The sequence below is a fragment of the Sebastes fasciatus genome, chromosome 10 (assembly GCF_043250625.1).
Source record: "Sebastes fasciatus isolate fSebFas1 chromosome 10, fSebFas1.pri, whole genome shotgun sequence".
Taxonomy (NCBI): domain Eukaryota; kingdom Metazoa; phylum Chordata; class Actinopteri; order Perciformes; family Sebastidae; genus Sebastes; species Sebastes fasciatus.
The window spans coordinates 11,339,532-11,366,601 of record NC_133804.1 but is presented as its reverse complement, the minus strand read 5'-3'; the positions used below and the strand labels follow the sequence as shown (position 1 = coordinate 11,366,601).

At 40.0% G+C, this 27,070-nt stretch overlaps 3 protein-coding genes across 3 annotated transcripts in view; 2 read left to right on the top strand and 1 right to left on the bottom strand.

Moving 5' to 3' along the window:
* Window positions 1–5,947, top strand: part of cyfip2 (cytoplasmic FMR1 interacting protein 2) — a 28,149-nt gene extending 22,202 nt beyond the window's left edge. Inside the window, exons 26-30 of the mRNA XM_074648077.1 lie at window positions 1,018–1,090; window positions 1,804–1,898; window positions 2,062–2,300; window positions 2,999–3,146; window positions 4,043–5,947. Of these exons, the coding sequence (XP_074504178.1) occupies window positions 1,018–1,090; window positions 1,804–1,898; window positions 2,062–2,300; window positions 2,999–3,146; window positions 4,043–4,210 (723 nt within the window). The 3' untranslated portion in view covers window positions 4,211–5,947. The remainder of the gene's footprint in view (window positions 1–1,017; window positions 1,091–1,803; window positions 1,899–2,061; window positions 2,301–2,998; window positions 3,147–4,042) is intronic.
* A 1,189-nt stretch (window positions 5,948–7,136) lies between these two features.
* hmmr (hyaluronan-mediated motility receptor (RHAMM)) lies at window positions 7,137–19,852 on the top strand. The gene is made up of 20 exons (XM_074648075.1): window positions 7,137–7,308; window positions 7,528–7,626; window positions 9,801–9,880; window positions 10,005–10,079; window positions 10,266–10,454; window positions 10,603–10,689; window positions 10,809–10,920; window positions 11,035–11,100; window positions 11,357–11,430; window positions 11,883–11,953; window positions 12,397–12,764; window positions 12,856–13,004; window positions 13,108–13,343; window positions 15,489–15,605; window positions 15,707–15,907; window positions 16,002–16,700; window positions 16,788–16,860; window positions 17,547–17,723; window positions 17,835–17,988; window positions 19,419–19,852. Exons 1-20 carry the CDS (start codon window positions 7,263–7,265, stop codon window positions 19,433–19,435), a joined length of 3,090 nt encoding a protein of 1,029 aa, XP_074504176.1. The 5' UTR covers window positions 7,137–7,262; the 3' UTR covers window positions 19,436–19,852.
* A 239-nt stretch (window positions 19,853–20,091) lies between these two features.
* On the bottom strand, window positions 20,092–23,733 carry insb (preproinsulin b). The gene is made up of 3 exons (XM_074648076.1): window positions 23,623–23,733; window positions 21,045–21,245; window positions 20,092–20,344 (listed from the first exon to the last, which is right to left on the bottom strand). The coding sequence occupies exons 2-3, from the start codon at window positions 21,232–21,234 to the stop codon at window positions 20,199–20,201; spliced, it is 336 nt and encodes a 111-aa protein (XP_074504177.1). The 5' UTR covers window positions 21,235–21,245; window positions 23,623–23,733; the 3' UTR covers window positions 20,092–20,198.
* Window positions 23,734–27,070: the final 3,337 nt, after the last annotated feature.

Sequence of the window (27,070 nt, the reverse complement as noted above, 5' to 3'; positions counted from 1 at the left end):
ATCATGGCATGGTGATAAACAGACACTCATTCAGTTATCTTATCTCTTTCTCTGCATAAACAGAAGATAGTGTTGAGTAATCCATCAGAATACTCCTGCAGCATGGAGCTCATGGCAGTGATCTTATAACTTTAAGCATTTAAATGCTTTAAAAGATGTTGTTCTTTAGTTGTAACCAGGGTCTGAAATTAAGTTTTTTCCTCACGTGCCACTGTGGCAGGTCACTGAACATTTCTACTAGCCACACAATTTTTTTGTCTGCATACTTTAGACTGGTCTGTGTATTAGCAATAATCTGGCGATACGATACGTATCACGATACAGGGAATACGATTCAATATATTGCGGTAAGCAAGGCAATATATAGATTTTTTTAAATCTAATTTTACGAAAACGGTGATAGTATAAAAAATATACCGCCATATGCATAAAATCTGAGTAAAAAAATATTTTTTAACTTTTTTGTGCAATCAGAATAGTAGGATCTGCATTTGCATTTCTCTTTGCAAATAAAATAAAGTATTGACTGAGTTAATTAATTGGAAATCAGTACAGGGTTTTTGAGAATCTATATAAATATCACAAAACATAATATTGCAATATTCCATATTTTTAAAATTTTCTTCCACCCCTAGTAAACACTGAGTCAGTGGTAACAGAGTAGAAATATCATTCACGTAACCTTAATCACTGAATATTTTTAATTTAGGAATTGCTTTTGAAAAATAATATTTTAATGTAAGGAAATCTGCCATGGTGGCAGGTGACCTGAAATTTTGACCTGCCACAGCCAACATTTACCCTGTATTTGGCAGGGGGCAGGTGTTAATTTCATTCCCTGGTTGTAACATTTTGAGACGTCAGAACAAGGAGTCAGGAGTATTGGAGGGGTGGGCTCTGTAAAATCAACATCACCTCATGGCTCCCTGCATGCTCAATACGGGTGTCCATAAATCAAAGTGGGTGGTGTTCTTTGAATTCAAATGACCCTTTTCTTGTGTTGTGCTTGAATTGTAGTCCCAGGAGGAAGTGTGTGACCTGCTTCATGCCGCCCCCTTCCAGAACATTCTGCCCAGAGTCTACATCAAAGGTATACAAAAGGGTAACACCCGGGTCACACTGCCTGCGTGAGCAGCCCGTGTGCATCACGGAAACTCTTGCTTTTTATTTCACCACCCCCATTAACAGGTTAGAGCAGCCACACAGCATTCGTGAACAGCTGCATCTCTTCTAGAGATTCAAGGTCTCGCCTATTTTTTCTGCATGCCCAGCAGTGAAAATGATCTTTTGACCATTTATTGACATCATACCAGCAACATCACAATAGTTTCAATGTCTACATCTGTAAAATATGTCACAGACATGAAATAGAGGGAAAAAAATTGTTTCCGTTTCAAAATAAAAGCCCTGTTGCATTTTTCGGTGAACAAAATCCCATATATAAAATCCCAAGGCTTTTATTCTGAAATATTTGCAGGACAGCGTTGGGCGAAATGCAGTAACTTGCACGACTCCAGAAATTAATAGCGTACCGGCTTTTAATTGTGGATTATTATTTTTTATTACAAATGAGCACACACTTCTTAACCTTTTTCTGTCTTAATAAATATAAATGACATTTCTAATAAAATTAAATGGCCATTTGAAAGAAAGTGTGGCTGGGCGTTAGAAGCACTAAATGCAAAGCAGATGGGTAAAAAAAAAAAAATGTACTCATACCGCATCCAGTCCGGTGTCCATTGAGTTATGTGTCATTTTTGTACAGTGAGTACATGCCCCTCCTTGTGTTTGTGTATCATATAGAGGGAGAGCGTCTGGAGGTGAGGATGAAAAGGCTGGAAGCCAAGTACGCCCCTCTCCACCTTGTGCCTCTAATCGAGAGGTTGGGAACCCCACAGGTGAGTTCAACATCACTCGGATGAGGACAAATCTGACCCTCTATTTCTCCTACTTTATAGACTATTTTGTATGTATAATACTTGATAAAAAAGTATTTTAATATTTGTGTTCTCTTTACTAATACTACTAATAATGATGTATCATGGCTGTTCTTTTTACCAGCAAATTGCCATTGCCCGTGAGGGTGACCTGCTGACCAAAGAGCGTCTGTGCTGCGGCCTCTCCATGTTCGAGGTCATCCTGACGCGCATCCGCAGCTTCCTGCAGGACGGGGTGTGGCGCGGGCCTCCGCCCACCAACGGCGTGATGCACGTCGACGAGTGCATGGAGTTCCACCGCCTGTGGAGCGCCATGCAGTTTGTCTACTGCATCCCCGTGGGCACACACGAGTTCACAGCGGAGTAAGTGACCTGGCTGGTTTGTGTACTGTGAGAGTGCGTTTGCGGACGTGTAGTATTTTTTGTTTCTCTTTTTCAGCTATCGACCACATCTGCAGCCAAACATGATCATATAACTCAACTGAAAATACAAGTTTTTTGCGTGTCGGTTTGTCAATATGGAATACAAATACTCTGTTAAAAAAAATAGGTTATATTTTACTTAGACTTTATTCCTGGAGGAATAGGTTTTGTTTTGAATGCGTGATTTGTTCATTCAGTGAAAATGCCAGAAATCTGGCGAAAAAACAAAAGGAAAAAAGTTTTTGCTCATGGCTTAGGTGAAGAAAGTTGGCATCTGTAGAAAGAGAGGATGTCATAAAGCTTAAGGGAAACTTTTTCGGTACACCTTCTGCTGCTTCTGCCGTAGGCAAAGCATTCATCATGCTGCCACTTATGACTCGGCTCTACTTCAGTAGGAGAAAAAAATAAATAAATAAAATAAAGAGTGGAGTTCTGGCACGTATCCGTGACCACACCTTGGTTCAAGTCCAGACAGGGACCATTTTTTGCGTGTTTCTCCCTTCTCTGTCAAAAGCTGATAAAAACACTATAGGGTACACTTGGATCAGGAGAGACGAAGATACTGTTACACAATTAATTATGTAATCTTGTCACATCTTCACCTCACTTTTATATGTTATGCGTGCCTTACCTTCTAGGCAGTGCTTCGGGGATGGGCTGAACTGGGCCGGCTGTGCCATCATCGTGCTGCTGGGACAGCAGCGTCGCTTCGACCTCTTTGACTTCTGCTACCACCTGCTCAAAGTCCAAAGACAGGACGGAAAGGATGAGATCATCAAAAATGTGGTGCGTATACTTATATCCACATTTACTCTCAAGCAAAAACCCACCTCTTGATATTGTCCGACTTAAAGCAGCCGTAGGTAGAATTAGAGTTATTTTTATAAAACGGTCACTATATCCTGACAGTAGTGCATGAGACAGGTAATCTGAAAAAAATCATGTGCCTCTGTGTCCTTCGGTGCTCCTAATGGCATCTGCAAGATTTCACAGACCGGAGGAAAACAACCAATCAGAGCCGAGCTGGAGCCTTGCCGTCTCTGAGCAGCTGTCAATCATTCGCGAACTCCGATCAAACAGCCAAACTAGGCAGCGCTGATCAAATATGAATCAATATCCTGTTACTGTAATGCCTATTTCTCGCATTGACTGTTTCCAGAAACATCTTGTAGTGTACTGTTTAGCTGTAAAATGTGAAAGTTTGTGACCCGGCCGCCATGTTGAGATCAGTTGAGGAAATATTAAGCACCGCCCACCAGCCAGAGCACACTGTCTTATTTTACAGCTGAACAGTACACTACAAGATGTTTCTAAAAAAAACATTTGAGGAGAGAAATAGGCATTACAGTAACAGAATATTGATTCATATTTGATCAGCGCTGCCTAGTTTGACCGTTTGATCAGAGTTCACAAGTGATTGACAGTTGCTCCATTGAATGAACAGCCAATAGGAACGCTCTCTGTCTCTCAAATGACCTGTGATTGGTCAAAATCTCCCGTCACAGGCTAGATTTTTAAAAGCCTGAAAACAGAGCCATGAGGAGGTGCAGAAGTCTAGTTTTCTCTCAGAACACTTGAATTACAATATGCTGAAAGGTTATTATGGAATTTCTGCCCTGTGATGCCAAACATATTCTGCCTACTGCAGGTTTAATTCCTTTTTCTATTGTTTTCCTCGACAGCCCCTGAAGAAGATGGCGGACCGCATTAGGAAGTACCAGATCCTCAACAACGAGATCTTCGCCATCCTCAACAAGTACATGAAGGCGGTGGAGACGGACAGTTCCACTGTGGAGCATGTTCGCTGTTTCCAGCCTCCTATACACCAATCCCTGGCTACCACCTGTTGAAATAGACCCCTTCACACATAGTGCACACAACACACATAGCTGTGATACTAATTTCTGCCTCTTCCTGGTCTCGTAGAGGTATCACGATGGCTCCACGCTGGCTTTAAGAATCCAAAGACAAATCCTCTCAAACTGAACCCTCTATCTAAAAACGTGGCTGTCTTTGAATTCTTGAACCCTTTTAGAAGTGGACCAGGCCAGAGGCGGAAGTGTATATTCACACCTTGTCTTTTTTTATTTTACTCTCTGTGTGGCTCTCACTCAGACTCATGCATGCCTTCTCTTATTCCTTCCGCTGCGCACATCTGTGGACTGGACCACTGACACAAATGCCAAGAGTATCTCTATCCTATAATCTGAAGCCACTTGTTTGACGTCCCAGCCACTGGGACTCATAAACGCCTTTCAGAATTTGCAATCAAGAGCTGAGACAAAAAGTAAATCTAACAGAGTTTAAATAAAAGACTAAATAACGCCACAAAATAACTCATTTTCTAAGTTATATAAAGATCTTTTAACATGGTGCTCTTCAGTGCTACTACAGCTACTAACCATACTAGCACATGTGCTACCATTATGCGTGTCCTCTATTATGACCCCAAACCTGTTTATCGTGATGCATTTCAAAACTCATTTGTATAATAACCTGGTCTGCCCTTGTTCATGGTACACAGTGTCTGTCATGATGCATTTGAGACTCCTTCACCTGCTTGCTTTCAAAAGAATGAAGGTACATTCTTGATTTGCTTTTATTTATCTGGTTTTCTTGCTTCCTCCTAACACATTTTTATTCGGTACCAGTTCCACTGTAAATTTCACTGTTGAACTAAGTGAAGTGTTGAGTGTTGTAATTGTTTTTTTGTTTTTAATTATTAATATTTTAATTTACACATCCGTGGTATACTTGCCTCTTCTACTACTGGCTGGAAACCTCATCATTTTCTTTCTCTCTCTTTTGTCTGTTTGAAAGATTTTTTATATTCTGTACATGAATACAGTGATATTATTTACAATTTGGAAAAGACACATCTTCATCGGGGTAAATGTGTTTGTTTTTTCAAGACTAAAAAAAAGAAACAAGATTAGAAAATACCTCTAGGTTGTATAAAGACAGTGCTGTACTAGATTAACCTGTTCTGAGTGTGAATGGATGATGTTGGTCTAGCAGACTTATGAAATACTCTGCACATAAAGGAAAAAAAACTAAAATGTCAGTTATAATTAAAGGGCAGTTTCCTTAATAACATAGTCAGTATTTACTATTGTTGGACTTTTGCTTTAGATTTAGCAGTGTTATCAAAATATGCAAAATTTGTCCCTATTTTTTTTTTCATATGAAGGAAAACAAATGAATTATTAAGAAGTAACCTTCCCCAAACTGCCCTGTGATCTTTTTCTGCTCCGTTTTGAATGAACAAACTTTCTTTTGTAACTCCGGTGTCTTTTTATCATATTTATTCAACTCCGACGTATTGTTCATTTAAAGGTCGATCTAGTAAAAATGAAGGTACCAATGTATCATCTCAAAACCTTAGCATGGCAAGTGTAATTTATTGTCATCGATGGCTCCATTTGTGACATGAGGCTTTGTTTATGATATTGTTGTACAAGTGACCATGTTTTGAAGTACAAAAAAAGTGGAGAAAAAGAATATAAAATGTACAACAATGGTCCTGCAAAGGATTTGAAATTATGTTGTATTTCCATGAAATAAAAAATGTTTAACTGAAAAAAAAAGAAGTTTTGTTTACGATATTGTTTTTTCAGTGGGTTCTACTTTTAAGTGCTCCAGTATTCAAGTTGTAAACAGGCTTGTTGCTTACTTCTGCCTTTTTTCCTTACGTGTAGATAATTTAATTAGCTGGTTAGGTTTGTTGACCGACTGACATGTAAACACGGAAAATAGTTTAATGACATGAGGAGAGTTTAAAAAAAGTTACATTCTATTACTAAACATACAGTACATTAGTACACATGATGTTTTTTAAGGCAGACTTAAATAAATATAAGGGATTTAGTTTTGTCCACCACTTGCATATCTAGCAGTGCAGAGGAAGTTTTGAAACAACATTGAGACCATAATGGAGATGCAATTTTCTGATTTTTTTTTTTTTAGAAATACCTAGAAAATTTCACAGGGTTTGGTTGGTAGCTAGTCAAAAATGTCTTAAGTCTGTAGGATCTGGATGGCTTAATCAATGTGTAGCCTACAAATACTTTATAATACTTCCAAATGGATTTACACATTTAATCAGCTATTTACTTGTTTAGAATGGGAGTGGATGTGTTGCCAGATCAGGTTGCCAGTTTCCATCCCAATCACAACAATTCTGCAGCATGACCGCAGAAGCTGGAACAGTCCAATGTTTGGGTGGTGAGGAGAACTCATGTCAGTCAAATATTACTCAAATTAAATGAGTCAATAATATGAGTGACTGGACATCAACAAAGTTCACTGAAGTTTTTAACGGTTTGGTGATATTGTTTTCATAATTTTTCATAAACCCCCGCCAAATATTTTCAAAAAGCAGCCCGAAATTTTCATCTACCAGCCCAACTTTATCAAAAGTAGCCCAATTGTGGACGGACACTTTGTGCAATAATCTGGCAAAACTGTCATCTCATCAATATACATATTGTATTTTTATATTTGATATTGTATCATCTTTTATATTTTTTATATTTATATTGCACTATATCTTTTTTTTTATTGTATTATCTTTTTTAGCACCTATGGGATTGTCACAATCTAATTTCGTTGTACTACACAATGACAATAAAGGGTTTGAATCTTGAATCTTGAATCAATTGGGCGGAAACCAGCCCAATCTGGCAACACTGGTGGAGAAATGGGGACGGCGTCATCATCCAGGACTGGCTGCCTATTGGCCATACGTAACGTCAACGTCCATATGACGTTATTTTGAATTTTCAGCGGTGAAGCGTTGCGTCTGTTGTTGTGTGTCAGAGAGGAGCTGCTCTGACTGCACCTTATTACTGACACGGTTAGACATTCAATAACAGTTAACGTTACGTACACTGGATTAAAAACATGTCTTTTTCAAGAGCTGCTTTGAAAAGGTTCAACGAGAACCCTGGTGAGTAGTCAAAAGATAGTAGCTAGTAGTTATTCATCGGTTAGTAGCTTCTGTTAGCTGACATGCTAACGTTAACTAGTCAGCTACGCTGTCAGTGGGTTTTCTGTTGAAGTGACTGGAACACAGTGACGTCAAAACAAAGCAAGCTAACGTCGGTTAAATGTTTAAAACCAACAAAGAAGTAGCATGTGTAACTAACACTGTGCTGTTTGGCTGAAGGTTGTGCCCCACCACCGGGGACATATGAGATCAAGCCCGGGGACCTGAAGGGAGCTGCTTCCTTCGACAAATCTGATCGATTCAGACACCTTAAGGCAGGTGGGTAACATGTGATAAGGGCTGATGCAACAAGGAAACAATACTAAGAAATAAAATGAACATTTTATTTTATTTATTTATTCATTATTGTCATTATTATTTGTATTATTTTTTTCTTCTATTTGTATGTATATATATATATATATATGTATGTATGTATGTGTGTGTGTGTGTGTGTGTGTGTGTGTGTGTGTGTGTGTGTGTGTGTGTGTGTGTGTGTGTGTGTGTGTGTATGTATATACAAGTGGACAAAATTGTTGGTGCCCTTCCGTTAAAGAAAGAAAAACCCACAATGGTCACTGAAATAACTTGAAACTGACAAAAGTAATAATAAATAAAAAATTACTGAAAATTAACTAATGAAAATCAGCTGTTGCTTTTGAATTGTGGTTCAACAGAATCATTTTAAAAAACAAACTAATGAAACTGGCCAGGACAAAAATGATGGTACCCCTAGAAAAGATGTAAAATAATGTGACCATAGGGACATGTTAAACTAAGGTGTGTCCTGTAACTTGTAATCAGTCAGTCTGCCTATTTAAAGGGTGAAAAGTAGTCACTGTGCTGTTTGGTATCATGGTGTGTACCACACTGAATATGGACCACAGAAAGCTAAGGAGAGAGTTGTCTCAGGAGATGAGAAAGAAAATTATAGACAAGCATGTTAAAGGTAAAGGCTATAAGACCATCTCCAAGCAGCTTGATGTTCCTGTGACTACAGCTGCACATATTATTCAGAAGTTAAAGGTCCACGGGACTGTAGCCAACCTCCCTGGACGTGGCCGCAAGAGGAAAATTGATGACAAATTGAAGAGACGAATAATACGAATGGTAAGCAAAGAGCCCAGAACAACTTCCAAAGAGATTAGAGGTGATCTCCAAGGTCAAGGTACATCAGTGTCAGATCGCACCATCCGTCGCTGTTTGAGCCAAAGTGGACTTAATGGAAGACGACCGAGGAGGACACCAAATCATAAAAAAGCGAGACTGGAATTTGCTTTTTGGCAAGTCACATCAGCTCTATGTTCACAGATGCAAAAATTAAGCATCCAAAGAAAAGAACACTGTACCTACAGTGAAACATGGAGGATGCTCGGTTATGTTATGGGGCTGCTTTGCTGCATCTGGCACAGGGGGTCTTGAATCTGTGCAGGGTGCAATGAAATCTCAAGACTATCAAGGCATTCTGGAGCGAAAAGTGCTGCCCAGTGTCAGAAAGCTTGGTCTCAGTCGCAGGTCATGGGTCCTCCAACAGGATAATGACCCAAAACACAGCTAAAAACACCCAAGAATGGCTAAGAACAAAACATTGGACTATTCTGAAGTGGCCTTCTATGAGCCCTGATCTAAATCCTATTGAACATCTGTGGAAGGAGCTGAAACATGCAGTCTGGAGAAGGCACCCTTCAAACCTGAGACAGCTGGAGCAGTTTGCTCATGAGGAGTGGGCCAACATACCTGTCGACAGGTGCAGAAGTCTCATTGAGAGTTACAGAAATCGCTTGTTTGCAGTGATTGCCTCAAAAGGTTGTACAACTAAATATTAAGTTAAGGGTACCATCATTCTTGTCCAGGCCAGTTTCATTAGTTTGTTTTTTAAAATGATTCTGTTGAACCACAATTCAAAAGCAATGTCTGATTTTCATTAGTTCATTTTCAGTGAATTTTTATTTATTATTACTTTTGTCAGTTTCAAGTTATTTCAGTGACCATTGTGGGTTTTTCTTTCTTTAACGGAAGGGTACCAACAATTGTGTGCGTGCGTGCGTGTGTGTGTGTGTATATATATTTGATGTGTATGTAGGTATATATATATATATATATATATATATATATATATTATTTTTTTTATTTTTTTTTTCTTCCTCTTATTATTATTATTATTATTATTATTTCATGACTTATTTGTGGATACTCTCCCTGTGTTGTATGATTGAGAATCAGTTAGGTCCTTTGTGGCCAGCTGTGGCTGTCTGTGTGTATGTTGTTGTCAGGTATGATTGATTGATGTGTTGTGTCACGGGTGAGTGTTGTTCAGAAAAACAGAAATTGACTTTCCTTGTATAGTGACTGTTCTATTGATTATTGGCAATTAATAAAAATACCTTTGAAAGAGAAATAACATCTAAAACATAACATTTTGTGCCACTTATTTTAATTATCTTTGTCTCCAGCCGCTCTGCTGCCTCCATCATCGCCCTCCAGAAATGCCTTAATGTCACCTGTCCGTAGGACTATGTCGGTTGATGGTCTTGTAAGTTGTCTTTTATTTCAGTACTACGCCACTTAGCTAGATGGCTCCACAGTAACAGATCTGCTAGTCCAAACAACTGCTTCTGTCATAAAACTAACCCGATTGATGTTTTGTGAAAACCTAGATTGAAGGTTCAAGTGTAAAGAAGAAGAATGGCATGACCATAGAAAGGAAGCAGCAGAAACTCTTAGAGAAAGAGGTAACTACAACCAGATATAAAACTGTTTTCTATCTAAGACTACAACTTGACATCAAAGGAACATTTGTGCTGTAGGTTTACCACAAACATGTTAGGTTTTCTGTGGCTTGTGTCATTTAGTCATAACTGAGCAACTGGTTAATCAACAGATGTTTATGTGGTCATTGTTCCATTGTTTCCATCCAGATACGATCCCTGGTTCAGCAGCGAGGGGAGCAGGACCGCCGCTTGTTGACTCTGGAAGAGGAGCTGAAGAAGGTGGAGGCCAAGCTGCTGTCTGCAGTCAGGGAGAAGACAGGCCTTGCTGCCAATGTTACCACCCTTGACAGGCAGCTGGTTGAGCTTAAGAAAGTCAATGACTTCCTAAAAAACAAGGTGTGTTTGGTTTTGATGTTTATATTTAGTGTTTAGAAATCCTGTCTTGATTACACCTTGTTGAGAGTATCTTAAGTGCAACATTTTTATTTTTTTTTAATGTTTTAGCAGTGCTGCATGAAAAGTGTGACTGAGTTATGTTTTTTAGTTTTCTGCTGACACTACAAAAAAGAGAATCCATTCTCTCACCATGGAGTTGATGGAGGCCAGGAATATTTTGGATGTTAAAAACAAGGTAGGACTTGTGTGCACATACGTCCTTTATTATTTAGTAAAAAACCTCCATTGGCTAATAGCTAATCACATTTTCCTCGAAACTGGATGCTTATTTATAGTGTGTGTGTGTGTGTCCAGGAGTTAAAAGTCCTGCAGATTAACACTGAAGGCCAAGCAAAGATTCTAGAAACTGACCTGCAAGCTGCCAGGGCTACTGTCACGGCTCTGAAGGACAGGAATAAAGACTTGGGTAAGATTTAACCGCATCAGATAGTGCTACTTGTGGAACAAACATGCTTACATGTACAGAGGAATTCAAATGGATGAAGTAACCAGGCTGTACTGTGATTTTTACCTTTTACAGAGGACCTTCATCAAGTGACCAAAACCCTGAACGAAGAGCTGGAGAATGATAATGCTAAATTGCATGGTGAGTTCTGTGTGTATGGCCTACTTTTTCCTTGACACACATTTAGTCGTGTTTACCCATAACTGCTAGAAAATATAATCTCTGGACTATTTGCCAGATTTCTCATCCTGTCTTGAGCACATTAAGATGAATGCATGTCCGTATTATTGCTCTTGATATACAATTAAAAACCACTGGGTTACAGGTAACGGTGTTCCTGCATGTGTTTGCAATTTTGCTTCCTTAACCTACCACCCATAATTCTGTTATTTTCCAGCTGTGATACGGGAGCTGAGGGAGGAGATCAGAGTCGTGCAGGAATACCTGGATGCAGCCAATGACCACATCCAGGTATAAACTCAGCTTCTCAGAACAACTGACTCTTCCTAAGTCCTGCCCCTTTTTGCTCTGTGCTCCAATAACAGTTGAGTGGGCTTAGAACCCGGCAGAACCTCGTCAATGTTCCCCTTTCCTGTTATACTTAGATATGCTACGTCTGTTCAAAGGTAACATTACCATGTAAGTTGCATTACATTGGTGTCACAATCTTCATGGACACATTACATTGTATATAGTCACAGTTACTATGAGGAACTTTGATTTTGTGTTGATTTTGGCTTTGTGCCGTCCCGAAGTATGTTGAAGAAATATGTTTCTTTTTGTGAAGCTTGTCCGACCTAGCAACAGTAACTAAGGAGGGCAGGATTTAGGATTGGTCAATTCTTCAAACAAGTGGACATCTTTTAGTCCTACTTTGTGAAAGACATGCTTGACCTGTTGTTGTTGTTGTTGTGTGTTTGTAGGATCTCCGTTTGAAGCTCCGAGAGAAGACACAGGAGGATGCTGCTGCTGGTTCTCAGGTGGAGAAAGTGAAGTAAGCAAACGCCTAAAGGTTCTGTAGTGGCATTCCTTCTGAATCCCAAAAATAAGCCACAAACGAGCTGTAGGCACAGTAACTTCAGTCTGACGCGAATGACAGGAGATGTAATCCAGTTTAAAACGTTTACTGAGAAAAGTTAAATATTACATAGTGTCACACGGTAGAAAAACGATGTGCTCCCGTGTCTAACGCAGCTCTCTGCCTCCTAACTCTAATGCACACTCACTCTCTCACTATATTAAAGGGAGTCTAAATCATCAAAATAAAATATACATGCATTTTTCTCTTTACCTTTTTAAACATCATCTAAGTCATTTACAATAACTAGAAATTATTAATTTTAACTTATATTCACACATTGTGGCTCTTACAGGTTCCTCCAAAGCAAGTGAGATCTCAACTGTATGCCATGACACTCATTTGCCACTTCTCCACAGGCAACTAGAGACCGACCTAGATCAGCGCACTACTGAGCTAGAGACCACCCGAGATGTGCTGAGACAAAAAGAGGAGGAGGCACAGAAATTCCAGCAAGAGCTGCAAGCGTCAAAGGACGCTTTAGTGGAAGTGGAGAAGAGGTTTGAGAACCAAGAGCTGGAGCTCAAGTCTTCACAGAGGTCAATGAGTGACATGGAGGAACAAATGGATTCGGCCGACCAAGAAGTTCATGACTCTCAAGCAACAGTTCGCCAGCAGGAGGCAGAGCTCGCCAGACTGAGAGAGGTGCTCAGGAGGACGGAGAAGGAGCTGGACGAGAGGGTGGCGCATCTTGAACAGCGATGTCTGTTCTCTGAGGAAGAGAGAAGTATGTTCACTAAGATCCTGTTATGAATTTAAATAGCAAAAATAAATTGCCGGTTATGTGATGCATGCATTGTTTTGATTTTTTCTTTTAGGCAAGACTCAGGAGGAGGGGATAAGGAGAGTGGAGGAGTTGAAAACAGAGCTCATGTTGCTGAAGGAAACTAAAAAAGATGAGAAAAATACAGTGATCCAGCTCCAGCAAGAACACGCTGCTCTCACTAAGGAACTGACTAAAGAAAAGGTTACACAAACAGTTTTTCGCATGGCACATTCTTTTGAGATTCTTTTAAGATTTAGTGCAGGATCACCTAAGCCGCAACTGACTTTTCTCCTCTTTTCTACAGGCGCTTGTGGACTCCCTCTCTGTGCTGGTGGAGCAGGAGAGGGAGGATTCCGAGGAACGGCTGAGACAGCTGAAGGAGGAGATGGAGGAGGTGTTGGGAGAGCTGGCTGTCTTGGAGGACCAGGAGCAGAGCAGGCAGGAGGTGGCGGAGAGCAGTCAGGAGTCTCTCCAGGGGTTGCAGGAGGAAAACAATGAGCTGGAGAGACAGCTGAGTGATGCCAGGGCACTGTTGGAGAGGTGAGCAACCAAAGGCCAAGCAAACTGATGAGATGTGTTGACAGAAAACGTATCAAGGCAAAATCATACTTGCATTAAAGATGTCTTCCTCGCTGCACCTGCAAAACAACACCTTTTTTTGGATTTGTTGCCACTGCCTGTGTGTTACTATTTATATATACTAGTCACAGGCAGCTGGGAGCGAATCCCAGCATAAAGTAAAGAAAAAATAATTGACAGGTAGCCAGTCCATCACAGGTCTGACACAGACAGTGGGTCACTGTCTATTTTTGTTTATGCCCAATTCCAAGTTTGCAAGTCACCTCTCCACCTCATCTGTGGAATCTGACTGAAACCAGGGCACTTGTTGGAGGGGAACATGTTTTTTTTTTATTTAGGCATGACATCTTGTGCCGAATTTGAACTGAGGATGGCAGTCTTTCGATGTGCACCTTACAACTATGGCTGCCACTAAAAATGATTTTCATTAATTCATTTGTCAATTATTTTCTGGATTATTGGATTAATTGTTTAGTCTCTGAAATGCCAGAGCCCTTGAAGATGACCCCTTCAAATGTTGTTTTGTCCAACCAGCATTCCAGAAGCCAAAAATATTCGGTTTAAAATCATACATGACCAACAAAGCAGCAAATTGCCTCATTTGAGAACCAAGGAACCATGGGCCTCTAACTGAATGTCCTATCTTAACTTAAGTTTCAAAGATAGGAAAAAAATCCTATCTTCCTATTACAGAAGCAATTCCTAAACTCATCGCTGTGTCATATCCTATCTCAGACCTCCTATCTTATCTTAAGAAATCCTAACTAGAACTGTAAAATTGATTCTTCAATCATCACTCGTCCTGTCATACCGGTATCTATGTTTAGAATGTACATGAGACTGCCTGTATGTTCGAGATGGACAAGCCATAATATCAAGGGCTCTCACTTATCACTGGTTAGCTAGCTATCATGGAAAAAAAGACGGGCATTCAATTTATGCTACGAGAAGTCAGAGGCACTAATCGTGTCATAAATGTATATATCATTTTTTAATTAATAAGATAACATAAGATAGACTTAATTTTCCCGAAGCACATTTGTCTTGGAAACATACATTATCTGCCCTTAAGAAATACAAAATATTTTGTATCTATAGCTATTACACGGCTCTGTTGAATATTTGATTCTGATCAATCGGGGCGTTCTACGGTCTGTTATGTCTTTATAGCAGGCCGTTGCTATGTCTAGCAGGCTGCTGCTATGGACGCAGTTCTGATGTCAGACTCTGGTGGAATATTTTTGTGTCAAATTATTGATTTCTTAAGTAAGTAGCCGTGTAATAAGCGGGATAATGGACAGCCAGCGGGTCATTGTTCTGAAATAAACCCAGACAGGGCTATGCAAAACCCCGACCGACTCGCTGTACATTATCCCTTACATAATACATGGTCTTGGAAATTTAAAGCGTCATCATATTTCAGTGTTGTGTTGTTCTCCATCTTTATTGTCAGTGCCATACAGCCCTTACCACAGTGCTGCTGCCATTTTTGGCAGTTATTTTGAATTAAGGACAGAGTCTATGTAATCCTAATTTAGGATCCATAACTTCCCTAAGTTTGGGAGGTTCTGTAATAGCTAAATTCCTATCTTAAGATACGATTTTTTTCCTAAATTCAGTCAGGGAACATGTTTCTGTAATACCAAAATTATTAAATGTCATCCTAAACTGAGAAAAGATGGGGTTTCAGACTTAGGAAGTTTCTGTAATGAGGCCCCAGATACTGTTTGGCATTTTTGCTTGCGGCTTATTGAATACAAAAATAGTCGCAGATTAATTTTCTCTCTATCAACTGTTTGTTGAATCAGCTAATTGTGTCCGCTCTGCTTACAAAAGCATTAGCATCGCTCTGCTGTGCAATTCATCATCGACGGGAGACTTTCAGATTTTCCATTGATGTATTCACAGGACCAGTATTTCAGAAATAGGGTGTTTCAGAAAATGTTTGTTTTAAAGTACATTTCCACATGAATTGGAAGTCTGTCAAATTAAGAAAAGACCAAAATAAATGTATGTAACTAGTATTCGTATGATGATGCTTGTATCGGTTGTAAGTCAAGACACCTACTTTTAACACATAAAACATTGTGTGCTTATCATTTCTAGTAAGAGCAACGATGTGGCAGCTTTAAAAGAGGAGCATTTAGCAGCCATGGCAGAACTCCAAGAGGTGCACACAAACTCACTGAGCAAGATGGGAGACTTTGTCACAGAGCTGGAAAGGTGAGCGCTTGAGTTGTCAGTATTCCTGGAATGTGCTTCGTGTTTAGGTTTAAATTCAGTCAATGTGTAAGCTTCACAGACTGCTTGTCTTGCTTTTTCAGCGCCAAAGAGGCTCTGCAGGGAGCAGAGGGACGACAGAAAGAACTGGAAGCGGAGGTGGAGAGAGTGACGCAGCAGATGAAGGAGGAGATGGACAAAATGGTTCAACAGAAAGAGGAGGAGGTCAACAGAGTGAAGGAGGGGTTAGAGGAACACCAGGAGAGGCAGTTAGCTGAAGCAAAAGCCAGGGAGGAGAATTCAAGGTGTGCTCCGAATTCACTTTGAGTCTGAGTTGAAATAACTGTCACTGTTTCCCCCTTTTTTTTAAAATATTTCTTTTTTTCCTTGACTTTATAGAAAGTTGCTGGAGGTGCAGACTCACCTTGCACAAAAAGATGAGGAGATAAAGGCCATGGAGGCGAGCCACGCTGCCCTGATCAATCAACTACAGCTGCAGACAAAGGAGAGAGAAGAGGCACTGGGGCAACTAGAGGAGCAGAGAGGTCAGGGTGCAACTCAGCTCCAAAACGAGAAGGAGAAAGCCCAGATACTGCTAGAGGAGGTCAGCCAGGAAAAAAGGGAAATAATGGAACAGCTCCAACAAGAAAGAGAAGAGAAAGTTAAAATACAGACAGCCCTTCATGAGGAAAGGGGAGCATTGGGGGTTGAAAGAGAGGACCACCAGCAGGTCAGGTCAGAGGTGCTCAGACTACAGGCCGAGCTTGAGAGGGCGGACGAGGAAAGGAAGAGTCTTCTGTCTCAAGTAGAACAATCCAGGCTCGCTCTTGAAGATCAACTAAACATGGCAGAACAGGAAAGAAATCAGCCTCGCCTGGATGAGGTTGAACAAGAGGGTTTGAGGTTCCAAGCCCAATTAGACCTTATGGAGGAGAAGACGGAGACTCTGCAGCGCGAGTTGGAAGAACAAAGACAAGACAGACGGGCTCTGCAGGAGCAGGTGGAGGTACTGTCTCAGGAAAAGGTTACACTGCAGTGGGAGATGGAGGAGCAGGGACAGGAACTCCAAAGACAAATAACTGAAGCACAGGAGAAAAGGTGAACAAGATTGGATTCTTTTTGTGTGTGCAAATTTTGAGTTGTGGGTTGCTTTAAAATTTTAACTCGTCATTCTTTTCTTCTAAGCTCCCCGAGATCAGAGACGGAACACTGGAGAAAACAATATGAAGAGCTGTTTGCGAAAGTCAGGCCCTTCCAGGTCAGTCATTTTTAGTTCCAATATGAAATCTCAGAATAGCCGAGATCGTCTTTCATTAGAGCTACACAAATCAATGATTTTATATTAATAGTAGGACCGTCAATCGAGGAAAATATTTATAATAATATAACTCTTATAATCGCATGATTGTCCATAGTTAATCGTGATTAATCACACGTTTTGTATCTGTTTAAAATGAATCTTAAAGGGAGATTTGTATATGTATTTGTCAAGTATTTAATACTCTTATCAACATGGGAGTGGGCAAATATGCTTGCTTTATGCAAATGTATGTATATATTTATTATTGGAAATCAATTTACAACACAAAAAAATTACAAATATTGTCCAGAAACCCTCACAGGTGCTGCATTTAGCATTAAAATAGGCTCAAATCATAACATGGCAAACTGAAGCCCAACAGGCAACAACAGCTTGTGTAGCCTCCTTGCCAACAAGCTAGTATGACATGGTTGGTACTAATGGATTCCTCAGGTTTTCTAGTTTCATATCATGTCAGTATCTTCACTAGCTTTAAAACTGAGCCCGCTAAAACCTAAAAATCACCAGTTGTGTTAATGTGTTGCACTACCCCAAGTAGCCCAAACAATTCATGCAGGTTTTTAGTTTAGATAAAACCGATGAGTTAAAACCCTCTTAATGTTCATGTTGGTGTGTGCCCACAGGAACAGCTCAATGCGTTTGCAGCCGAGCGAAATGCACTGCTCAATGAAAACGGAGTGAACCAGGAGGAGTTGAACAAGCTGTCCGACGCTTACGCTCGTCTGCTGGGCCACCAGAACCAGAAGCAGAAGATCAAGCATGTGATGAAGCTGAAAGATGAGAACGTCACCCTGAAACAGGTGATACACGAGAGCGGCACTGACTGCTTTTCCAAATCACGTTTTGTCTCAATCTCAAGTGCCTGTACTTCATGCCCATATCTTTTTCTGGTTTTGTCTGTGTGTGTATAGGAGGTGTCTAAGCTTCGGTCCCAGGTGAACCGGCAGAAGAGTGATCTGGAGCAGCTGAAGTCAAAGCTCTCCGGTCCTCCTCGTCACAGGTTTGATCCCAGGCAAGCTTTCCAACATGACAAGGAGAACAGGCAAACTGAAGCTCTTAAAGAAGGTGAGCACTAAATTGCAACACACTGAACCTATACACAAATCTAGGGAAATACCAAAAGTGAAAAAGTCTCCATTAGTGCAGTGGCATCTCCCTGCAATACGCACAAGGAGTGTACCGTTTTTTACTTTTACCTTTACTTTTTATTAGGGCTGTCAATCGATTAAAATATTGAATCACATGATTGTCCATAGTTAATCGTGATTAATTGCAAGTTAATCGTCATTAATTGCAAATTAATCACAGTTTTTATTAACAACACAAAACAATGACAAATATTGTCCAGAAACCCTCACAGGTTCTGCATTTAGCATAAAAAATATGCTTAAATCATAACATGACAAACTGCAGCCCAACTGGCAAAAATAGTTGTCAGTGTGCTGACTTGACTATGACTTGCCCCAAACTGCATGTGATTATCATAAAGTGGGCATGTCTGTAAAGGGGAGATTCGTGGGTACCCATAGAACCCATTTTCAGGTCAAGGGACCCCTTTGAAAATGTCTGTGACAGTTTTTCGGCGCTAAAATTTAGCATCAATTTGGAGCGTTATTTTACCTCCTTCGGGACATGTTAGCATGACATGGTTGGTACCAATGGGTTCCTTTGGTTTTCTAGTTTCATGCGAGTATCTTCACTCTAGCTTTAAAACTGAGCTCGCTACAACCTCCGAAAGATCGCTTGCATTAGTGCATTAAAGTAATTAGTGGCGTTAAAACGAATTTGCGTTAACACGTTATTATTGCGTTAACTTTGACAGCCCTGCTTTCTATGTAATGTCACTTTTGACAACAATGTCATTGAGTTCAGGGAGATCCTGAGCCGTTCTCAGCTTACCAATGTTGACCTGAAACAAGCAATGTCAGCTAAGTTAACCCTGCTTAACGTTAGTGGGTTAAAGACACCGTCTAATAAATTAACTCAATTAACTAACTGTAGCGTTAGTTGCTCTTACTCGGGCAACCTAAGGACCACAAAGTAAACATCATTCGGTCGGCATCACAAACAGAACACCTACAAAGTGTCTGCTCAGTGTTAACTGGTGACTCTCAGGCAAATGCGACGTTGTTGCTCGCGGTGACGGCAGCTGTTGAAAACACGAACAGAACATGTAGGTGTCCTCGTAAAAGCCTTCAATTTGACTTTAATCCATTTTAAATACATACTCATCTGTGTTTATTATCTACGCCGACCAGTTACGCAAGTTACTGAGAGCAACCATGGAAGTATTCGGCTGAAAGTCACCAGTTAACGCGGTTAGCAGACAGTAGAGTCACTGAGACTTGCCACCGCAGTAATGGCAGGGCCACTAGATCGTAGAAAACACAAAGCGTTTGCCGGATTCGTCTATACAGGGGAAGAACTTTGGAGATATGACAAGGTGTGATGAGAATTGAACGGTTATATGATTTTTGTTCTTTGTTTTTTATCAGGAAATCATTATGCATAATGGAGTTCTTCTGCCAGACAAGAACTGACAACTAAATAAAATGTAAATGTTTTTGTCTTTTAATTCTTCTTCACCTTGGACACTTTTTAATGTTGGGTCAATTTTGTAAACTGGTTTTTACACTAACTGCTGTTTTACAGCCTTTTGTGTCAAAATGTTACAAATAGAGGGAGGATGTATGCTGTTTAGATTTTAAAAAGAAATGATAGGGGCAGATTGTATGTGTGCAGGAGCAGTGAGTAAAATAATGAGGAAATAGATGGCTGCAAGTCTACACACAGTCTTATTTGATCCCTTTTAACTTCCTTAGCAATTGTTAGGATAGCAGAACCAGTAAGTATTTCATGTGGGATAGCGCTTTATAAATCTTTCTTCTTTGTAAATAAAGACAAATGTTAATACTCTTTTTAAACAAAAGTGTTATTGAGATTTATTTACTTCCCAAGTGTAAAAATGCCATGTACAAAGCCTTTTTTATGCTTCTGATCTTCTCAGCCATGTCCGTCCTCAGCCAGTAGAGGGCACTGTAGGACTGCAGCCGCAGGTTGGAGCACAGCAAAAGGCCATTACAACCCATATTTCATCCACACTATATACCCGCCACAAAGAACACACATTGACAATCTTTGCAGAGAGGAGCCTTGGGTTATGGGTCATGAAGCTTTATTTCCTTCACTTGATAAGACATAGCCAGCAAGTTATTGGGCCAGAAATTGACTTTTTTACAAGCTATGAGTGTTGCTAGTCGTAGAGTGACGATGAGTCAGTCGCAGTAGCCCTCCAGGTGGTAAATGCTGCACGGCTGATGGCAGCACTGCTCCACGATGCCACGCTTCACCTTGGGCTTCTTGCGGCCAGAAAGGGCCTTCCACATCCGCCGTTCCTGTCTGGCCCTTTTAGACAGGAACCCTTTGAAGTGGACAAAGTTTTCATAGCCCTGTGTTAGCTTCTGCTTCTGCTGTTGTGCAAAACTCCAGTTGCTCAAACTACATTTTAAACTGTTCACACTTTAACGGAGACGTAATGGCTAGGTAATCAGATCCCTCCAATCCATTTAGTCTTGTTAGTTTCCACTTCAAGAGGAGATATAACGGAGCTCCAACAGAGGCATATCATAGCTTACACCTCCTAAAGTTAACTTCAAAACATCAATAGAATGTTTGAAGCGGAACATCCAAACTATGCGTTTTGGGAGTAATGATATGGGGGATTTCGTAAGGTTTACGGTTACTGGATTTGTCACATCATAGATGTTGAAAGCGACAATATGAAAGCCCGGCCCCACCACTGAATTCAAAAGAGGCCGGAGACGGGCTTTGCACACTAATGATGGTTTGGACAAATGCATAGATTCAGTTTCTAGCTTGTTGTCTTTAAACATTTTTTTTTCCTCCAGCTAGGATCCAAATTGGCATTCTCATTAAACTGAGTCTGAACTTTGAACAGTGGTGGGCAGTGACTGCAGAGGCACAAAGCTAGCCCGGCGTGTCTGGGGCAATGTCACACTCTTCCTCTCTGAACTCCCACCATCAAGGGCACAATTAGAGCTTAATTTACACAAGTCAAACAGAATATTCCCAAATAGTTCCCACAGTTAACGTGGCCTTACCGAGCATATGTTCCAGATCCCGCTTCTGGGGCCGGTTCGGACTGTAGAAAAAGCCCCGCTCTCCGCATACGAAGTAGAGGGTGTCCACCAGGTGGGAGCCACACAGGTGCTGGACGGGGGCTGAAGACACCGCTGGGGAGCAGAGTGCCAGCATTAGCAGCATGGACACTGCACATGGTACCCTGGCCATAGGAAAGACACCTATTGGACAAAGCACAAAGAAAATTCCCACATAAAATAGTACACATCGGATCAAATTTTTATTATGCTAGATTTCAAACAGTAGAAGTGAATCCACCCATCAATACTTAATACCTCGAGGCCAGACGGTTGAAAGCTAAAGGGATGATGTTCAAATTTGATCAGACCTTTCTTGATGACACTCGGGCATTACAAGACCACTTTCTTTTAATAACTTTAGATATAGATATTTTACGATGTTCCTGTGAAATTCTGCCAGATAGCTTCAGGCTTTGAGAGTATAATAACTCGAGAGACAACACTGAAGGCGCGCAGCAATACCCCCAACCTCAAAATAAGAGCTTTGAAGTGAACAGAAAACTGAACAATTCATTATTTCATTGGAAAATCAAAGGCGAGGGATGAAAAAGCTTTGGTGAAACAAGGTCTTGCTGAAAAGTCATTGGATGATATTTTACTCAAATCTCTAAATCTGACAATTGGTGTGAGCCAAAGCGAGCAAAGTCAAAGATTAAGAAAAGTGATGAGTGCAAAACTTCCATCTTCATGACCTAGGCTGACCTCAAACTGTTAGTTACTGAGGTGATGTGGTAATGATACTGATAAATTCCTGAAATAATTGCATAGCATAAAAGTTAAAATCAACCCCAATGTCCAACATCAAAAAGATGAAGTTATGTTATCTTTTTGATGTTGGACATTTCATCTTATTAGAAATCAGATTTCAGCTTATTAGAGATCAGACATCCAAAGTTATGTTTAAAGGTGCAGTGTGTAGGATTTGAAGACATCTAGTGGTGTGGTTGCAGATTGCAACCAACTGAGTACCCCTCCGCTCCCTCCTCCCTTTCCAAGACTGCAGTAACGTGAGCCGCTGAGTGCAAAACCGAGCTTGCGCCTGCGGGGATTGCCAGCCAGCCACCCGGCTAGGCACGCTGACAGAACCCGCTGTCTCAAGAGACCGTCTCGTAGACAAGAGGCTTTTACTTCCCTGTTGACGGATGGCTTTTACACATTTTTGTTGATTTTTATAATGGACATTTGCGTTGTGATAATAACTAAATGTGTAAAGTATAGCCATCCTGTCTCTTAAGACAGCGGGTTCTGTGAGCGTGACAGCTCACTTAGCCAGCGATCTCCACAGGCACGTCGACGAGACCAGTCTCTAGAGGGCTCCAGCTAGCTCAGCTCAGAGTGGGTTCTGTCAGCGTGCCTGGCCGGGTGGCTGGCTGACAATCAGTTTATAGAGCTTCTCAACTCTGAAAACATCAATCAATTTTCGTAAAACTGCCAATATTCGAAATCTACACACAGTTGAGTTCTCGCCTCAAAAATGCTCAGAAAATGAATTTAATGATGAAAAAACATTCCGGTGTTCGGAGCGGGTAGCCTGCCTACAGAGCTGCCGTGGTTGAGTCACTCTCCACAACCACGATAGACCCAAAACTCTGGTTAGCATCATAGCTAGGCTACCTAGCGTTTAAGTTTAGAACCCAGTAGCCAATAGAGGCAGAGTAGGGGCGGGTATTCCCGCAAAGTATGCTGGGTAGGCGCGCCTGCACATGCGCAGAACAGATCAGGCAGCTGGGACAGATCGGGCACTGACGGGGCTCATTCTAAGCTAACAAAAGCACAACCATTCTTAGTTCCAGGTGATTATACATTCATGAAAACATAGTTATGAATATTATATATTCCATTTCTGCCAATAGATTCCCCCGAAATGTTACACACTCTTCCTTTAATGTTATTTCTACACAGCTCCTATTGGAAATTGATTGTATTTTGATTCCTTTTGCTTTCCTTTTATCCCCTTATTTTATCCAAGCACCATCTATTACAAGCTAGAAAGAATGTCCCAACATCATCACCGTGGATACTGTCAGTGTATCCTCAAGGTCACCCCACACCTTGCTCTCCAGTTTAGCAGCTACAGTGCTCAGGAGTGGGAATGATCTGTCCAAGATTACAGATTTTCATTAGTGTTATTAGTCAAATCCCATTTGTGATGGATACTCTCCCGAGCTGGAAGTCCGGCTCCTGTTTCAAGGTGAAAAACATATTTAGCAGTCATTTGGAAACTATATAGACCTTTTGTGGACATCTTATAGTGCACTGCAGATTATTGGATTGAAAATGAATCATTTTAACAGTGTCTTTAACAATGCACCTGTGCCAGGCATTACAACATTGGCAGAGCGTTCTATCTGGCCCCGCCACTCCTCTATCCCCCTTGGCTGTATGCCAGGCTCCTTGGCCCAGTAGATTGGTTGAATTATAGATCCTGCCTGTGCTACTCTTTACTTTCACCCCTGCTTATTATACACATCAATTTCAAAAGTTGAAATCTTGAGGGAATACAGAGAAACTTGCTTACCTGTGTTTGAGGCCTCAGTGCAGCAGAGCAGTTGGTGGTTACAAATGCAAAGGGCCAATACCTTATAGGACTATGAAGGTGCAGAGAACATCGCCACCTGGTAACCTTTCCGACCTTTTAACTCTCCACCTGGGAGGGAAGAAGAGGCCGTCACCCTGAACGATACCCAATTCAACCCCTGCTGTCCTGACGGGCATCGGTCACGAGCTGACAAACACCATATGTCAAGTTCTGATCACATAATGTAGATTAGATTAGACTTAGTTAGTGTTAATGACCACTAGTGATGGGTTTAAGGCGGAGCTGTGTGTAATGACTCATGAGGCAACCATGAGAAGTAATTTTTGTTATTAGTCTGTCTATGTCTCTGTCTTACAAAATCTTAAAAAAAAAAAAAACTGACTATAAGTTAGAAATGTCATATAAAGGAATAATAAAATATGCAGTCTAAAATGACTTATATTAGTTAAATATCATTATAATGTCAAAAGAAACTACTGAAATGTTATGTTCAAAATCATATGGCAGGTTTTCACTTCCCTGGATGCATATATGTTGGTCATTTGTGCATAATGGGGCATTAGTATATATTATATTATATTACTGTGGCAATATATACATGTGTGATGTGTCAATACATGTCCCTTCAAGGAATAGCAAAAGCAATTGGGAAAAGAATAAGGACTAATAAGGGATAAAATAAATACAAAGAAACAGTTTGTAAAAAAAATTATTTGAGTAATTTATATGTAAATATATATAAATAGAAGAAATAAATTAACAAATACATGTGAAAATAAACGAAAATGCTTATAATTATTCTTTTATATTTTATTTGTCTTAATATTTCCACATTTATTTATTCTTTTTTATGTTTATATTTCCACATTTTTTATTTACTTATTTATTCTTTTTTTGTCTTTATATTTCCACATTTCTATTCACTTATATATTCTTTTATTTATTCCTCTTTATATTTCCACATTCATTTTTCTTTTACAGATTTATTCTTTATTATGGCACTACTATGACTCCATAAGTTAGGCCTCCCTATAAACAACAATCTCTAAAAACATCTCCATTGCTCATATATAGAGCTACTGTTTTAAAAAAATGTAATGCATCATAAATGTATTTCTGTGGAAGTTATTTGGCTGATTCTGTCCTCTGTTGAAGCCTTGTTTTATTGCATAGGTTTCGACTCGTCTCCTGTCATGTGCAGCAGCTGTTCTTTTTAATTGTAATGTGCCTACAGTATCTGAGGGTGGGCCAAATTTAGATGAGAGGTGACACGCTGTATAATTTTATGTCAGATGACGACTCATTTGTCAGGCCCTGAGGGAGCGGCGCAGCGCTGTACTATCACCTCTTTGCCTCTGTGGTTGAATGTAACTGTTACATTGATAGTAGCTGTCACTCAGTGGACAGTGTTGTAATGTAATGACCTGTAAAAGAGGACGAGTATAACAAAGAGCATAAAACTGGAGGACAATATCAATACTGACTGAACATATTTTTATAAATAAACTGGAATCAGTGATGCCGGGAAACCTTGATTTTTTTTCTTCTACTATTTCCATTGTTTGGCACATTATTACACAATATTATTACTTAGACATACTAGTGAATATTTGTTAGATCTGGGGCTCTATCATAGACAGTGAAGCTCTTATTTTGTAGAACCATTAGTTGAAAAAAATAACTAATTTTATAACATGTACAAACCAGAATTTGCAACATTTGGGGGCAAAAAGTCATAAAACATCTTAAAAATAAACCACCTCAGTACCTGTTCATTGTGTATGGAGCGGTGGTAGATATTCCATCATTCAATGACCCTCAGGGGTCAGTACTCCAGTTTGTATAGCTGCAGGAAATAGAGGTACATGTTCATGAGTATCAGCTGAACTGTCCTAGGAGCAGGAATAATATCCAAAATTGTGTCACATTCCCCTTTTAACTTGAATTTAAAGGTATTCCCCAGCTGCACGCTCACTTTGAAAAAGATCCTGTGGTCAATAAATCCAGGTACATCTTAATAAGTGAGACAGATTTCTGTAATTACATGTAACCTGAAGAACCTTTACAAGTCTTGAGATTGATAGAGCAATCACTTGTAATAGCCCTCCCATCAACTCCTGAAGCTCTTGGATCATGTTCCATGTTTTAAGTTTATTTGTGGTATTCTACATATAATGCATGCCAGATCTGTATTTGCACGCTGTTTGTCTTGTCTTTGCACTGCAGGGTTCACATGGGCACCTTTTTGTATATGACTAAATACTATAGATAGCTCAGTCTGTCTATAACGTTTGCTGCTGCTGCTTTTATACATTTTTCTTTGGAAGCTGTCCACTAACAACATAAATGCTCTACAGATAATGCCAGCAGGGGTATGAGAGATGTTTAAAAATCAAATTTCTGCTGTGTTTCGTACTGTGGTGTGTACATACCCTTTGAAATGGGAAGATGCAATACACTCGAATTCTGACCTCTTACTGAGATTAATATGTAATGCAATCTAAATATTACAGATAGAAAAGTAAATGCAATATGAACAGCAGAACCCGACCAGAGCAAGTTTACATGTTACATTCAAGTAAAGACAACTGCTCCTATCAGTATTAGTGCTTCTGGATAATGTCATGTCTTTATACAGATCTCATGCGGGTGTTAAAGTTTTGATCCAGAAAATGCACTGTTTGATCAAAGATCCAGTTTTTTGCTTTGGTTGTTTTTTGTCCGAAGGGAGTCGAGCCTCATGATTTTATGGAAATTACTAAAACCTTAATGATGCTAATTTGTTGTCTCATGGAAGCTGGTGGGGTAACGTACTGGTACCAGGGTTTCAGATAGAGCTGCAACGATTAATCGATTAGTTGTCAACTAATAAATTAATAGCAGACTATTTTGATAATCAATTAATCGGTTTGAAAATTTTTTAAAGAAAAAAAAAGAAGTAAAAATTCTCTGATTCCAGCACCTTGAATGTGAATATTTTCTGATTTCTTTACTCCTCTATGACAGTAAACTGAATATCTTTGAGTTGTGGACAAAGCAAGACATTTGAGGACGTCATCTCGGGCTTTGGGAAACACTGATCGACATTTTTCACCATTTTCTGACATTCTATAGACCAAACAACTAATCGATTCATTGAGAAAATAATCGACAGATTAATCGACAATGAAAATAATTTGGGCTGTCAAAGTTAACGCAATAATAACGTGTTAACGTAAATTCGTTTTAACTAACGCCACTAATTTCTTTAACGCATTAATGCAACTTGCGATTTTTAGCTAGTAGCGGAATCAGTTTTAAAGCTTTAAAAGATACTGACATCATACGAAACTAGAAAACCTAAAGGATCCATTGGTACCAACCATGTCATACATTCCAAACATACGCTAAATTTTGTCGAGGAAAAACTGGCATGGCCATTTTCAAA